At 36.0% G+C, this 17,405-nt stretch overlaps 1 protein-coding gene across 1 annotated transcript in view; it reads right to left on the reverse strand.

Moving 5' to 3' along the window:
• Positions 1 to 17,405, reverse strand: part of ITGA1 (integrin subunit alpha 1) — a 2,125,719-nt gene that overhangs the window by 352,412 nt on the left and 1,755,902 nt on the right. Inside the window, exons 21-22 of the mRNA XM_044077325.1 lie at positions 13,188 to 13,268; positions 10,938 to 11,014 (exon numbers count right to left, since the gene is read on the reverse strand). Coding sequence (XP_043933260.1) covers positions 10,938 to 11,014; positions 13,188 to 13,268 — 158 coding nt within the window. The remainder of the gene's footprint in view (positions 1 to 10,937; positions 11,015 to 13,187; positions 13,269 to 17,405) is intronic.

The raw sequence follows: 17,405 nt of genomic DNA on the forward strand, positions 1-17,405 counted from the left end.
TATAGTGGCTAAGGATGGATCCCAAATTCCTCCCTTTCCTGAAAGAGAAATGGCATCTATCACCTAATATTGCACCTAGAGAGGCATCAGCCAACAATATATTCCAGTGATGTTGAACATATTCCATCAGAGCACCTGTGTTTCTACCATAAGTAACCACAAACATGGGGGGACTTACTGTCCTCGTTTTTGTGTTTATAGAGGAGAAGACTGTCCCATGTCATATTATCAGCCTTATTCTGGGCTTGTAAGACATCTCCCATTTTATACCCTCTGTCCTTAAATCTGGATCTCAAGTCATCCCTATAGTATTTTTGCTTGGCTGGATCAGAACAAATCCGTTTAACCCTCATAAACTGTGATTTGGGAATGTTCCTACAAATATGGGGTGGATGATAGCTGGTGGCCTGGAGCAAAGAGTTATATTCGGGGAATTTACAATACATTTCAGTAATTAGTAAATTAGTAAAAAGTAATGATCCATCCTTTAGGTGAGAAGTGAATCCAAGGTCCCATCTGCCTGAGCTGGTGGTAGCTCATGCGGACATAAAAGACCCATGACACTTATCAAAAAGACTAGGGGAGTTTCCTTGATGCCTTGGCCAAAATTCCCCTTATCAATATGAATACCATCTCAGGTCTCCCTCAAAAAAGGGGCCATTGGCTAGTGGAACTAACCTGATCAACAATTTATAAATATTAGATATAAAATAAACAAGAATAAGATATTGTTAGGAATCAGAATAAACACATAAGTAGTTAATGCTCTGCAGATCTCCAGGCAAAGGAATTAAGATAATCAAGAAATTCTATATTTAAAGTATCTAGAGTGATCCTTCTCTGTTAATGGTTTTAACCTTGTGTTAGGACAAAGTAAAACTAACAATCCTTTCAAGATGAGAAGAATACCAAACTTATAGCACATGCTGTAAAGTGTTTGTAAAATAAAAAGTTGATCAATAACACTGGAAATCAGAATAGGAGGGAATAAAAGGTATTATACTGCAAATGCAGTAATAAAGTACACATCCTCCAAATCAATTACCTAGATGTACATATCATTAAACCTTTCTTACCAGAGCCAAGCTGGACTCCAGACAAGCTAATACACTTTGTCAAATATACAAGCAAAGAAGATGGAAAGATGCAAAGAAAACTAGAAAAAGAAAAAAATAAATTCTGCATTAGCATTCTGTTTTTTTTTTTTAGGGTTTTTATGATAGTGGTAAACTGTTTGGGGAGGGTTAAGGAAAGGGGGAGTTACAGGTAAAATGTGTATGTTGGTAGTATAATGGGAAGAGTAAGAGGGGCTAGGTGGGAATTAGGGGTAGAGTAGGGGAGTGAATGGAAGCCAGGTGTAGAGGGCTTCCCACCCTGAGGTCGATTACTGCAGCAAACAGTCAGTTTACAGATGATACACAGTAATTAACAAGGAGGCACAAAGTAAAACAGGCTTTCATTTATTTACTGACTGCAGAAACCAGGGGGCTAGGGAGACTAAGTACCTGGGTAAACAGGTAATAGTCAAAAGAAAGGATAGTGACCAACTTATTTTTAATTTTTTTATTTAACATTTGTTTACCGGGAAAGTCTGACTAGCCAATTTTCAACGGAGGCCCGAGGAGAAACATTCCAAATGCATGTCTTTGTAATGTAATCACTAAACCCAGTCTAAGTGGTCCTTAGAGAGCAGGGACTACTCCTTTGAGGGGAGAGTCGCAGCCACTTTCCAACACAAGGCAAGTATGTATTTGACTACTTAAAGTTAATACACAGCAAGGGTCTTCATGTTAAAATTATTTACTTTGCACAATGACAATGTTTTCAGTGAAAACATTCACACAGTTCAGCCTTGTGGCAGAGCTCCTGTAGTTGTAGGGGTTAGGGCCGGATTTAGTGATTACAGGCTCTAAAAGGAAATAAAAGAGCAAAACTCTCCTAAACTGTAATATTATATGTTGGCAATAATTATTCCTTGAGATGGAAGAAGGACTATGGTGAGAATATGGGGTATTGTAAGAATAGAGAGATGGTAAGAAGGTTTATGAATGTAAGGTCAGTCAAAGGTTTAGAAGAAGTTGTACTGATAGATAACCACAGTAATTCAGTGACTAGAGCCATACAGAGCAAATTATCAGAACACAGCACTATGCCAATAAACAAAGTATAAAGCCATCACTTAGTAAACATTCCTTGAATTAACGTTTGAAATTTGATTGATGATTTTCAGTTTTCTAGTTATATAAGGTCAATGAAGGTATACTGGTTTTTGACTTTAACATGGAACACTGTGCCACATGCACTCCTATATTTGTCACGATTATCAAAAAATCCTATCTAGAATAATGTGAGGTTACATGAAGTCCAGACAACTTCCCACTTCTCTGGTGCTTTCAAATGTATTGCTCTTTTCAGCAAATGAAAATCTAGATAAAAATGTGTGTACTTGATGAAACTTAAGAAAATTCTAATTCTTTGCTGTCCTTCACTGACAATGGACTGACTGACTGAGGCTTGTCAGGCTAGTTGGCATGAATGGAATGTTACATGTCAGTCTTATGGTCTGCTGGTTCTGTGACTGTGTAAGGGTAGCTATTAGCTTGGTCTCATGTATGAATGTATATCAGAAGCTAGCACAGCTTTCCTTTATAATCAAGCATGAATGGATTCCACGTGAATAACTGTGCATGCCGTAGTGAAGATGGAGTCATTCAGCAGCAGCTGGGTGCAGACAAGGGAGGATAAAACTGACAGAAAATGGTTGTACCAGTGAACAACAGTCACTGACAGAATTGCATAGGGAAATTATATAATATTTTGCAGGAAGAAGGACGCACAGCTTTCTGCATGAAGGATAAGGGAGGCACATCCAAATAAAGAAGATCTGCTTTAGTTTTTCTAAAAATCTGTTGACTTTACACACACACCTAACCAACTGCAATACAAGTCAGGTAGGTTTTACCATGCATATTCCCTCATTATACTTATCTAACTGGAGTTTAATTAATTCCTTCAGAAAGACATCATTTAGTGTTATATGCATATACAGTGGGATTAAAAAAATACCCTCTGGGCAGTACACTGACACAAGCTCGCAATACTAACAGAAATGGTTGTAATTCCAAGTAAGGGCTCGTGTATTGTATATACAAAAAAAGGAAGCAAACAAGCCTTTAAAGCTCCTCTAGTCTGTGTTCCTCTTTCCAGAAAATGGAATTGGGATGGAGATGTTAATCCTTTCCATGGCAAAGGTAAAAAAATTGTTAAAGGACATTAGAGAAGATAGCAGGTTCCCTATGTACGATGCACCATGCAAAGTATGATGTTTACTACTATAGATTAACGGGCTATGAAAAGTGTGCATAGCCTAAGTCAGGGCTATAAATGGAAGAAGTGACACAAACACACATAGAACTGTAAACAAGGTGCCCAGCCTGCTAGATGCACACAGCTTGTCTTTCAGACTACTGTAAAGTCACAACAGTTCCAGCTCTGTCATAAGTCACAACCTATTATCTTAAATATCATGGACATTGTCATATAAATGCATGGGAACAGATCAACAAAAATGCTCAGAAAGATAGATGTGACAAAAGCAATGTGTAGAATCAGAACAGATCAGGATCTATCGTGCACTATCGCAAATAATAAACTAAAAATATCAGCGCAGACAGAAAAACTTAGATGTGCAGATAAATATAAAGGAAAAGTACAACATAAGCAATTTATAAATGACCCAAACAAGTTTTATAGACAATTGAGAAACAAGGCAAAAGGAACTGAAAAAACACCAAAAAAGAAGGAAAAAGATACATTTTGGACAAGTATCTGTGAAGATCTTATGGAGCATAACAAAGATGTCAAATGGACAGAAGAAGTAAAAGAAAGAATAAGATGTTCAAAGGTAAAGGATATGAAATGGGATTAAGTAATGAGAGATTGAAATAAACTTAAGAAAAGTCCCTAATTGGAAACCTCCAGGCCCAGATGCAGTCCTTAACTTCTGGCTAAAGGTATTAACATCTTTACATGAAGATTTAGCCATAAGTAAGAACTATGTTTACACACACCCCTAACAGACACCAACCTCTAATACCAGGAAAAGCAATGCTCCTATTTAACAGCAAACATGCAAGCTATCCTAAAAATTATAGACCAATAACATGCCTTCTGACGGCATATAAACTATATACTGGAATTGATGCTGACAAAGTTTATAGTCATTTAGGAGAAAACTCAATCATGGCACTAGAACAAAAAGGTAACAAATGAAAGTCATATGGAACAAAGGATCATTTGCTGTTAAATAAAGTCATAATGGGGAACTGTAAAATGGGGAAGAATCTAAGTATGGCATGGATAGACTTATCCTACATTCATGGATAAAACAGTGCTTAAAAATGCATAAGATACACCCCACATTGATCGATTGCATTACAGTGACCATGAAACAGTGGCAAACCACTTTGCAGTTAAGCCATGCATTATTATTCCAGGGATAAAAATTCAAAGGAGGATATTCCAGGGTGACTCTCTGTCACCATTGCTCTTTTGTCTTGCCCTTAACCCATTAAGCTGTCTACTTAACAGATTAGGTCATGGCTACAATTTGGCTCCCAGAAAACAACAAAGTTTAAAAAAATCTTTTTGTAGATGATTTAAAACTGTATAGTTCATCAGATAAGGAACTGAAACCACAACTACAAGTGGTCAAAACATTTTCAGATTACAAGAATTTCCTTTGGTCTTAATAAATGTACAAAAGCAACTTTAAAGCAGGAAAGCTTCAGCACCAAGAAAACATCACTTCAGGACAGGAATGTGATATGAAAGAGCCTGAGCAAAAAGGAGTGTATAAACATTTGCAAATTGATGAAGGATCAATAAAACATGAAAAAACAAATGCAAACTACACTTAGTAAGGAATATTTTAGAAAATTAAAATTTATAATGAAAACAGCACTGACATCTAGGAACAGAGTCCAAGCTATAAACTAAATTGCTCTTCTTGTCCTAACTTATAGCTTTGGAGTGACTGACTGCCCCCAAAAGGTGTTGGATCAGTTGGACAGGAAAAGAAGGATGCTTCAAGCTCATGAAATGATTTATAAAAATCAATTATACCAAGACTATATATTCCCTGTTCTGAAGGAGGTATGAGCCTATCTGAAATTGATTACATGTACAGATCTGAAGTTGTGGGAGTGCTTACATATCTGCTGACCTCACTAGACCCATAGTGAAAGTTTTAAAACAAATAAGTCTAAGGTGACTTTCCTGTTTAGTTTAGCAGAAGCATATCAGTGTCAAGTGGGAATGGAAATCAAGCCAGAAGTAGACAAAAATCAGGCAGCAACTGAATGTGCCAAAAAAACAAAAGAAAGAGCATAAGGTGAAGGATCAGATGAGAAGGCAGGAAATGTGGAAAATGCAAATACAGTTGCAAGTATAGAAAACTTTGGCACAACCTGATGTTGATCAGGACTGAACATTGGAATGGTTAAGGAGAAGTGAATTTAAACCAAAAGTTGAAAGTTTAATATTGGTGTCCCAAGACAGTGGACTGCATACACACTGATTTACAAAGTCCATTGAACATATGGGAGAAACAGACAAAGACAGGTTTTGTAAAAACAGAACTGGAAACAGTCACACATCTTGTTGCTGGTTGTGATAAACGAATGGCAGAAGGACTACACTGAAAGGCATAATAATGTGGCAAGACTATTTCATTGGAGATTGTGCAAACATAATATTGCAGTAGCTAAAAAAACACTAGAAACATGAGCCACTAAGCATTATGGAAAATGATGAAGTTTATATCACATGGGATCACCCATTACAAAGTTTAAAAAATGCATGCGAGAAAACTAGATATAGTAGTCCATAAAAAGAAGACAATAATAGCACTGATCTTTAAAATTGCTACACCCAGTGACTACTGTGTCTTACATACAGAGAGACATAAAGTTATAACATACTAGGATCTGCAGGCAGAAATGAGGGCAATGTGGAAGAAGGATACTTAGACAGTTCCAATAGTAGTAGGAGCAATGGGTCTTATAAAAAGAATTTACAATCATACTTAGATATGTTACCAATCCATGCAACTCCATATGAATTGCAGAAAGAGTCATTACTGGGCACACTGTGCGTGCTGCAAAGAGCACTTCTGGCTGACATCAAAGATTGGAACAATACTAATTTCATTAACTTGAATCATACTTTGACTTAGGAATGGGGGGCATTCCCATCATGGTATTAGAAACCCAAAACACTTTGCTGAAATAAAAAAAAAAATACAGGGGCAATACCCATAGACATAGGTTGTTTTGAAATATAGATCAACTACAGTGAAACAGAGGATAAAATGCTTTTTTTCCATTGTCTTGCAGAAGCTATTGCATATAAAGTTATTTTCATTTATTTGTTTACATTTGCTAACAAGAAATGTTCACATAGAAGAGTCCCTTCTTCAGTGGAGTCCTGTTTAGAATCCCCACAGCATTCAAAACAAATTATTAAACAATCACAAAAGAAATACAACATACTGTAACATACCACTCCAGTACAAATGAATTTTACAGACTGAAAGTTAAAAACTAACTAAAGCCAATATGTTCCCATTTTTAAGCATGCCCTAAAAGAATACCTTCTCAGCACCAGGCTCTCTATTTGCCTTCTCCAGTTTACATTGACCCTTTTATTTCCCCCTCCTATATGCTTTCTCTAACACACTCTCTTCCCTTTCTCTTCCACCCTCCTTCCTCCTTACAATCTACTATACACATACTATTTATCTTACTGCTCTTAACCCCTACCCTTATTTTTCTCTTATTTCCTTCTATATCATCAACTTTAAATCTTCTTTTACCCTTTTCTTCACTTTCCTTTGACCCATCTTAGCGTATAATAATTTTTTTCTGTTTCTGCACCTCCTGTTACTTATTTCTTCTTAATTATTCAAATACACTTAGAATATTATACATTATTTTTCTTCTTTTGCTCTCATTGGTAAATTTATTTTAACTTCTACTACCTGCATATTTACAAGATATTATGTATACAATTTCTGTTATGTCTTATCATACTTTTTTCTTCTGATGACTTCATTTATATAATTTACTGTACATTCTTTTGCCACTAGTATATTTCCACAATGATATGTATACAGTTTTGTATTATGTCTTATGGAGCTCCTCTCCCTGGGCCTCCAATGAAAATGGTATTTAGGCTAAGTTGGACTTTCCCAGTTATCAAATGTGAAATAAATAAATGAAGAACTGGTGGGTGGACCTGAAAAGGAATTAAAAGTACAACTGATGAGATGTTATCAAATTGAGAGACTGCAAAAGGATAATTTTAATATGGAGAAGAAAAGGGGAGGGGGAAATGGGTTAAGTTGATGTAGACCCAATTTAATGAGAATTTGAATTAATTGTTGGTGGAGAAATGCATAATATTTAATAGATGCATTTTCCAGAGTTTAGCAGTTCTAACTTCAAATCCTGAGCTAACGTGTTTGTTAGTATTTGGAATGGCAATGAAATGCCAAAGTCCCAAGGAAACTGAGTAGGGTTCATCAATTAAATGGTTCCTGCCAAAGATGGAAAGCTGGTAAACAGAGAAGTTTGTCTGTAGGGCATAGTTGGATTATTGCAAGTTAAGTAAATTCCTGCCAGTGAAGTATACATAATGATTGACAGTGGCAAGTTCTGCCTAGGTGGCCTACAGTAAAATCTATGTATTCTGTTGTACACCTGTACAAGTTTGTTTTTTGTTGAAGGGGCAAGAACATTAGTATTAAATGCTTAAAGCAATCTCCTATATTATATCATACAAGCACAGAGGTTTAAAAGGATGAAACACCTACTCATAGTTAGGGTGAGTTGAGTGCTGTCCTTCAAGCCATCTGTCTGATTAATTCAAGGTATATGCTATTTATACTATTACGTGACTTTTGAAAAATAACATTTTCAATGTGTGCAAAGAGATGTGCTGGATAAGGTACATTTATATTGATATATAGCTTTATATTTTGAAATGCCTTGTTGGCTAAATGTTTTTGCTTAAGCTTGTCATTTCATGTATGTTTTTGCTGGTGATATAGTTGGGCTACACTTAAGGGGAATTGCTCATGTTCTAGAAGCTGCTGTACAATTCCAAAAAAAATCATGCCTATTCTCCTGACCATAACACATCGTCCTACCACTGTTCACACAATGTCTCAATGTTCTTGGTTAGATATGACCAATCCCTGCATCCACTTGGAGTAAGTTAACTGTCATCAAAAACTCTCATGAGTAATACCATGAACATATATGTTTCAGATGTATTACAACTACTAAAATCAGATTTTATAGGCAGGTGAACATTTTCTTTGGCAGAGGAGCTAGCATACATCTTTACAAGTGAGATCGGCGTATACATTTCCCTGCCACAGCTATGCCCAAAAAACTCCTCCTCCTGCCTCCTGCATATAGAGAGATGTGGTGATAGTGGCATGTGAGGGCAATGGTTTGATCACAACAAATAGGCACTATGATCACAACAAACAGGCACTATGATTATGCTATAGACCTTTTGGAATCTGACCCCTAATCTGCATCTATCTATTTTGTTTTTAGACTTCATTTATTCACTAATTCAGTCACCTAGTGAGCATCTGTTCCCATACCATTTCCCTTACTATGTTATCCATTGTTAAGTTCAGAGTCACAGATTGTAGTTCATTGATTCTCTCTGACCTTTCCATTAAGATTACCCAAGCTTAAGCCAGACATCTTCCTCATACCTCATGTATCTTCGGCTTAAGCCAGACATCTTCTTCATACATCATGTATATTCGGCTTAAGGCAGACATCTTCCTCATACATCATGTATCTTTGGCTTAAGCCAGACATCTTCCTCATACATCATGTATCTTCGGCTTAAGCCAGACATCTTCCTCATACATCATGTATCTTTGGCTTAAGCCAGACATCTTCCTCATACATCATGTATCTTTGGCTTAAGCCAGACATTTTCCTCGTACATCATGGATCTTCGGCTTAAGCCAGACATCTTCCTCATACATCATGTATCTTCGGCTTAAGCCAGACATTTTCCTCGTACATCATGTGTCTTCTTACTTCTTCCTTTCGTGCCTCCATTGCATTGGGAATTAACGAGATTTCCTACCATGTCCAGGATATTGTCCTGTTGGGGGGAGACTCTCTTATGTCATATTCACCATCTGTTCCTTTTATTAATGCTTCTCTACCTTTTCTCATACTTTCCATTTTGTAAATGCTGTAAGTGTTATGGCTTGTTACAAGTTTAGTTGCATTTCTTTGAATGTCACAAGTTTATACATATATATATATATATATATATATATATATATATATATATATATTTTTTTTTTTGTCATAATGAATATTCCTGAACTACAAATTCTGTATCATCTTTTCATTTTAATTGTAGCAGTTTGGCATATAATTTTTCTTCTGAACTCTTATGGGAAAGTGCATTTTATTTCATTAATTAATTAATTGTGCTGCCCAAAAATACAGCCATTGCCTCTAACTACAACCATCTCTCTCTCGCTCGCTCTCTCTCTCTCTCTCTATATATATATATATATATATATATATATGCATACATACATATATATAATATATATATATATATATATATATATATATATATATATATATATATATATATATATATATATATGTGTGTGTGTGTGTGTGTGTGTGTTTAATTAAAAAAATTATCTTTTCTTATCCAGATTACTTCAGCTAGGCTGATGGCATCTTTTCAAGGGGAGGCCAAAGATGATATTTGATATTGACAAGTGTAAATTTGTCAAAGGCATTTGGGAAATTCTCCTAGTGTTCTGGATAAATGTTATGGGGCCTTTTTTATCTATTTGAGCTACCAACAACTTGGGTAGATGTGGGGGGGGGGGTCTCAGTTTAATGTTTCCTCTATATTCTACATTCCACAGAAATGGCAGAATTACATTTCAAGTTGTTCATTATATTATTTCATATACTGAACTTTAACATTCACAGCTTTTTTTGTAATTTACAATGTGCCATTAGTTATTATTTCTGATTAGTTAAGTGTATTACATTAAGGCTATATATATATATATATATATATATATATATATATATATATATATATATATGGGTCTACTTCGTAAGAACAAAAGACCACAACACCGAAACCCACAACACTGAGACCAGAATCACGAAACCCTGGAACACCAAAAACCGCGTAACTGCAAAACACACACAAACACACACACAACTGCCCTAAACTACCAAACACACAACCCTACACTAGAGATAGGCAGGGGGTCAAGTCCCCCTGCACCCCCACCCCCCTACTTTAATATTCTAACTCCGAGATCGCACAGACACACAAGGCAAACTCAAACCCACACATTACAGTCCCTCACACACACACCACAGTCACAACATGCACTTACAAACAGCAATACCCCTCACAAATACACTTACACATACATACTTATCTACAGCGGAACACCAAAAGTGCTAAATCAAAATCCCGTAATATCGGGATTTTGAATTTCGTGCTTTTCGGTGTTCCGGGGTCTATAGATATATATATATATATATATATATATATATATATATATATATATATATATCAGAAATATAGAAATTAAATGTTGCATACCCTAAGAAACACCATATTCACATCATCCATGCCTGCTTGCATGCTAATGATTCGTATTTTTGATTCTTATCACCCCAGGAGTATACCCAGTACCATAGCATAACTGATACATATGCTTTTATGCATCTTTTGCAGTAATATTATTAACTGTGCCAAGGACATTAATAGTTTCTAAAAAGAATATGTCAGCATTTTAAATTATATAAAATCATATGAAATATATTTAATAAATATTTTATTACCTTATTGCATTTAGAGTAATGACAGCTGTATCAGGCAGTTGGGATACATTGAACTGGAAAGTTAATTTAAATGTAACCTGAATAAGAAGGAAAACACATTAGTTTTGGAAATGTAAATGTAATCCACAATAGAAGACAAAACATTTTACACACATGAATTAACGCAGCAACATGACACCTGCATTTTAAATCAGTCGACTTTATAACTAGGGATGTTCAAAGAAACACAATATGCATGACACTGGTACTATTTAATACGTGTAACTACTACAATGCAATTTTTCTGTAGCTGTCCCACTGCAACCCTCCACTTTTCAGATGATCTTGCTATTTGTTTCATCATCATGAGTTCTGACCATGATACCTTTGGTGTGGCCCACCGGGGAGAAATCTTTCTCAACCGACAGATATGATTCATACCAGAAGGAGAGAATCAGTATACTACAGACAAACTGTTTTGTTTTATGTGTTTACATCCTCATGGACACAGCACAGGGTGGCATCAGTCTACATAGCTCTCAACCTTCTATCTCCAAAATGAGGAACACTAATACTCATAATGTAGAACAAATGGACAAAATGTGAACACTTACTAACAACTTCAACTAGGAAACTCACAGAAAGGTTAAATTGTAATATTTGTATTTATAGAATAGCTCTTTTAAAGAATTAATATCATTCAGTTCTGTTTACCATGGATATCAGTCTAAAAAATTGCTAATACTGAATGTGTGATGGACCGTTTCAATGTGTAACTTCGAAGAACACTAACTTTTTAAGGCTCCAAATGAGGAACGTTCCTTGTAATGAGGTACACTTGAGAGGTATGTCAGACTTACATCCCACAACCACACCAGCACCTGAGGCACAATCCAAACCTGGGTTAAAGACACAAGTGATAGAAGCTCAGTCTTCTCCACTAACTAGGTGGTCACTCTATTAAACCTGCTTGGGCAATCGGACATCCACAGGTTATCGCTTCAAAGAGACACTAATCACACCTGGGACACTGGCAATGCCGACTGAAGTGCAGTCAACAAAATAACCATAATGAAAAGCAAACATTTTTACCCAACTAAAATGATTAAAACAAAAGCAAATACGTCTGCCTAACTAAAAAAAAAATCCTTAAAACAAAAGCAAACATTTCTACCTAACTAAAAATGTTTAAAACAAAATCAAACATTTCTACCTAACTAAAAATCCTTAAAACAAAAGCAAACATTTCTACCTAACTAAAAATGTTTAAAACAAAATCAAACATTTCTACCTAACTAAAAATACTTAAAACAAAGGCAAACATTTCTACCTAACTAAAAATACTTAAACATAAGCCCTTCCAGCAGAGAATGAAATCACAGCTCCGTGAACATAAATGATGAACACCTCTAAGAAATGAACCCAGGTTTCCAGACTATTTTGTGATTCTCCACAAGTTCTGATTACAGGCTTACATACTTTTTTAAAATCTTGAATCTTCCTAGAAACATCATACTTTTTCATGTATATTACTAAACTAGTAATAGCCAGACTCAAAATACTATCCTGGATATGATTCCATCTTCTTCATTTAATGTGACAGCAAATCGTAAAGCCTAGTTAAAAAATAAAACCATTCTTTACGATAAGTGCAGACATCTTTTCCAAAAATCCTGTTAGGCACATCATTCTTTATCAAGTCTTACTAGGTATATACAACTATTAGTGGTAATTCAAGCAGTGTTTTCACACAGTTTAAAACAGTTCTCTAAAACATCAGCTTTAGGGACAAGGTAAAAAATACTTAGTCACAGAGCCAATTTCAGGTTTCTATTGGAGGGAAACTTACCTAGAACTGCAAATTGGAAATGTGTATCGGCAGCCGAAACAACTGCCTGATCATCTATTTTACCATTTGTGTGAACAGATTATTTCTTTTATGTGCAGCATCACACTGTTCTTTGGGACTAGTGTTTATTTGTAGCCTAATGATTCAGGTTGCTTGGATGCATTTGGGCATGTAGTCAGGTTGCTGAGTGTTAGGGAGGTGTCTCCCACAATAGCTTTTGTACCTACATAGTGTTAACAATCCCAGCTGCATTAAGGTGCAGGACAGGGGGTCATCACTGACATGGTAAATGTTACAAATTTATGCAGCTCAGGCACAGATCTAGTTCTGACAATGAAATCACTAGTGAAGTATGTTTTTCAGAAATGGTGTAAAATATCATACCCTGATGAAATAAAATGTTGCCTTCTTTCTCTACTTACCTTTTCATTATGGCTTAAAAATGGGTATCCAATTTTGCATGTAATGTTATGGTTTGACTCACATTGGTCTTTCTGTATGTCCTGAAATAGAAAAAGAAGGATAAGTCAGTACAATGATGTTAAACAGCTACAGATATTAACAAGGAAATATTAATCTGTTTTTGCTATTTGCTTTTTTTTCTTAAAAACAAGCTGTTTAAAATGATTTAAATTTAAAGTTTGAGATGCTGGCTCATAATGGTGGCATGCCTAGAAAGTTTATAATTCATTTACTCACCAAGTTCACAGATGACTGTAAATTGGGAGCTATCATAGACTGCAGCATCCTACAAGAGGGTCTAACACAAACAAATGACTGGTGTCAAAGCCATGGATTAAAACTCAACCCAAATAAATGCATTATAGTGTCCTTTGGCAAATCATCCACCTAAGTTAATTACTCTGTTCATAAAACACACCTAAGATTTGACCTGACAGAGATCTGGGAACATATGTAGACAGTAATATAGGCCTTCAACCAATGCATAGCCAAGATAGTAAGAAAATAATTCCATGTCACCCAACTCATAAGCAAGGGTATGGCATTCAGGTCTAAAGAAATTATAGTACCCTATAACCAGCCCTTATCAGACCCATCATTGAGTACAATGCCCCCATTGGCATGTACTTGACAAGACAACTGCAACAGTTGGAGCATCCTCAAAGGTTCCTCACCAGGATAATCCAGGGTATGAATACCCTGTCCTACACAGATCGCCTTAGAGGTGATCTATGCCTAGCATATAAGGCATCCACAGATCCAGCTCTCATGGATCACTTGCACATCCACAAAACAAACATCACCAGAAACACTAGATTCAAGGACTTAAACTTTGCCAGTGACATAAAGTGACCATGATGGAGAAGCCAATATGTGTCTCAAAGGATCCCTGCGCTATGGAATAATCTCCCCATCTATGTGACGCAGAGTTCATTCCTGACCCTATTCTACAGAAAGCTTGATCATTGGATGGGAACTCACAAATTCACCCCCATTCTGACCCCATGCCTCTGATGGAGAGATGCTAACAGAAAGTAAATTAATCCACAACTAACATACCCCCTCCATAACACTTGGCTACCATTTTACTAACATTCCCCACCACATATGTGTCCAACAAACTAGGGGAAAAACTGGATTGGGTTGCACAGCTAGGCTGGCAAAGATCCTGGTGGTAATTAACCTAGTATAAACCTATGAAACTGTAGCTTTATGGCACAGTTTTGTAAACTACACTGTTAGTGTTGAAAAGCTGATATACAAATCAGGATTTTGCAAGTCAGTTTCACTTGCAGATTGTACCAGCTCTGCAGCTTAAGGAAAAGTGTATGGCTTGTATAAGAAACAGAAGGGTCCCAGAAGTAATCCAGTTATAGTGCAGCACTGACAGTCAAGAGGATCTACTTTGTGACTGACATAATATAGTCTATTCATAATTTCATACCATGTTGATGCTGTTTTTATTTTTATTTTTTTTTTCATTAAAATGTTTAGCCCCTCAGCTCATCAAATTTAATAAAAGACACATTATGGCTAGAATCTCAGACACATTTTACCAGATTTCTAATATGAAAGAAGACAATTTATTTAAAACTTCTACTGTAAGTGCAAGGAAGTTTTTTAGACAGCATGAATTTCTCCATTCATACAGCAAAGACAGCAAAGATGCACTAAATAAGTTAGGGAAAAAAGGAAAACATTTGCTCATGCTAGGTGCTGCATTTGGAGTGGCACACTGATGTAGCAGTTAGCATGAGTACATCACTGAGCTTGGCTATTCAGTTTTGTTCTGGACAGGCTTGAGTGTTTTTTATGAGAGGTTTGCATGTTCTTCTGAGTACATCCTGGTTTCACAGGTTCACAGATTAGTACTAGGCTAGCTATCTTTATGGGCCATTTTAAGCTTAGCCATTTACCCCATGTGAGAATCAAACCCTGCACTTTGTGTCTGCAAGGTAAACACCTTACCCATTATGCCAACCTCCCATATCAAAAAGTCTTGCAGGAAGGTGAAATAGTGATGTTCCACATTGTCCCTAGATGTATCTGCGTTAGTAAGATCATGTGTGTGCATGTATGTCTGGGCAGGTCTTGTGATGGACTGATTCTCCTCTCAGGAGTAATGTACTGACTTATGCCTGCTGCTTACCAAAGTAAGTTTCATCTCCTTGTCTTCCTGCCCACCGTTACTCTTGTGTGCTAACCCTAACCCTATCTGTACCCCTGCCTCTTACCCTAAACCTACACATTACATTATTAAAACCTCTTCCCTAAGAGTACCACTGTTCAGACGATGCTTGATCTGGGTTTTGTAGCTGTGGTCTACTGATAATGGAAGAGATGTTGTCAATGTTTTGTGATTCATTCATTTTGTAGGTCACACATTTGTGCAGTCATTCATGTTATTCCCTCATTTGTGTCATCATTTGTGTTCTCAGACATTCATGATATAATTATACATATACACATATGTATACATATATACACATAGGCATACACACACACACACACACACACACACACACACACACACACACACACACACACACACACACACACACACATTTATATACTTTGTATTTACCCTGCCCTTGCAGCCACCTGGGGTCAGTTGGAAAAGCGCAGTGAACCAGTCCACTTACCCGGTTAATGATTGTTACATTAAAAAATAATATCAAAAGCATTAAAAAAATAATGTTACATAAAACAATAATATCAAAAGCATTACAAAAAAATAAATAACACTGTCAGGTCCACTAAAGGATCCCATGTACTTAGGCTGCAAACTGAAATTAAATATAATTATAAATCCTTTTTTAGCTGTGTTACAAAACTGAAAAAAAAAACTACATTGCTTAGAATATATTCATAAAGGGGCCTCATCTTCTGACCCAACTGATACTACTAACATCCTTGCAAACAAATTCAGTGAGATCTTCACCCATGAGACTTTTATTCAAAGTCTCAAAGTATCTGAATCCCTTACTCCCAGAATTATTTCTAAAGGTCATTTATTAAAAGTGCTAAGAAAGACCACAAATATTTCCCCCCACGGGACCTGACAATATACCTGATTGCTTAATTAACAGTGTTAAACATGCTCTTGAAGACACACTCCTAAAACTATTTAACTTAAAGTTAGCATACTGGATTTATCCCTGATGAATGGCACATAACAGTGGTTATCATAAGCGTGTCCTTACAACTGACCTAGGAAATTACAGACCTATCATCCTTACAAGCCTCATTTGCAAAACCAAAGAACATATCATAACTGACCTCTAAATCTGTGATATCAGCAATCTTGTTAGACTTGACCCCCAATAGTTTGTATTTGTGAAGATAGTTCATGTGTATTTAATCTCATAAATATTCTCTGAAGTGGTTACAGAGGCTGTAGATGGTCGCCATGCAGTACATACAGCATATTGTGACCTGGCTAAGACCTGTGACACCATTCCAAATACTGGCATTATACAAAAGCTAAATGCTTTAGAAATTGACCCATATGTGGTAAGATGGATGGCAAACTTGCTGAAATATAGATCCACACAGTGTAAGTTACAAGTACTTCATCAGAAAGTATGAAAGTCACCACATGTAAAATCTATTAAACTAGTGAACTCAATCTGGGCTCAGCACTGGGACTTCTTTTTGGTTTTTAATTCTCACATTGCCAATCAGTGATTCAATATTTCTGGCTAACAAAGTCTGCAGATGATGGCAAACAAAGGAATGTTGTTAAAGTTGCACCATGTCACCCGAATCCTTCAGCATTAACTTCCTCTAGTAAACTTTTGGTTTACTAAAAATGAGCTCAAACCAAATGTTAAAACATGTAGTATCATCACTTATGGTAGACAATTATTATTTGGTAAAAACTACACCCTATATAACTTACAATCACCCTGTATTTGCCGGATGAATGGACTTCCTCCTCCTCCCATTTTCTTCCTAGATTTACAGTCTCCTCAGTGTGGAAGAAGGGAGGTTATAGAATATATATAGTCCTGTATCATAACGTAAGTGCTATATCTTGTTGCTTAGTGCAACATGACTAGTTTGCAGTTTATTTTACACAAAGACATATTGTTTATATATATATATATATATATATATATATATATATATATATATATATATATATATATATATATATATATATATATATATATATA

The sequence above is a fragment of the Protopterus annectens genome, chromosome 1.part1 (assembly GCF_019279795.1).
Source record: "Protopterus annectens isolate FY-2018-M chromosome 1.part1, PAN1.0, whole genome shotgun sequence".
In the NCBI taxonomy this organism is placed as follows: domain Eukaryota; kingdom Metazoa; phylum Chordata; order Ceratodontiformes; family Protopteridae; genus Protopterus; species Protopterus annectens.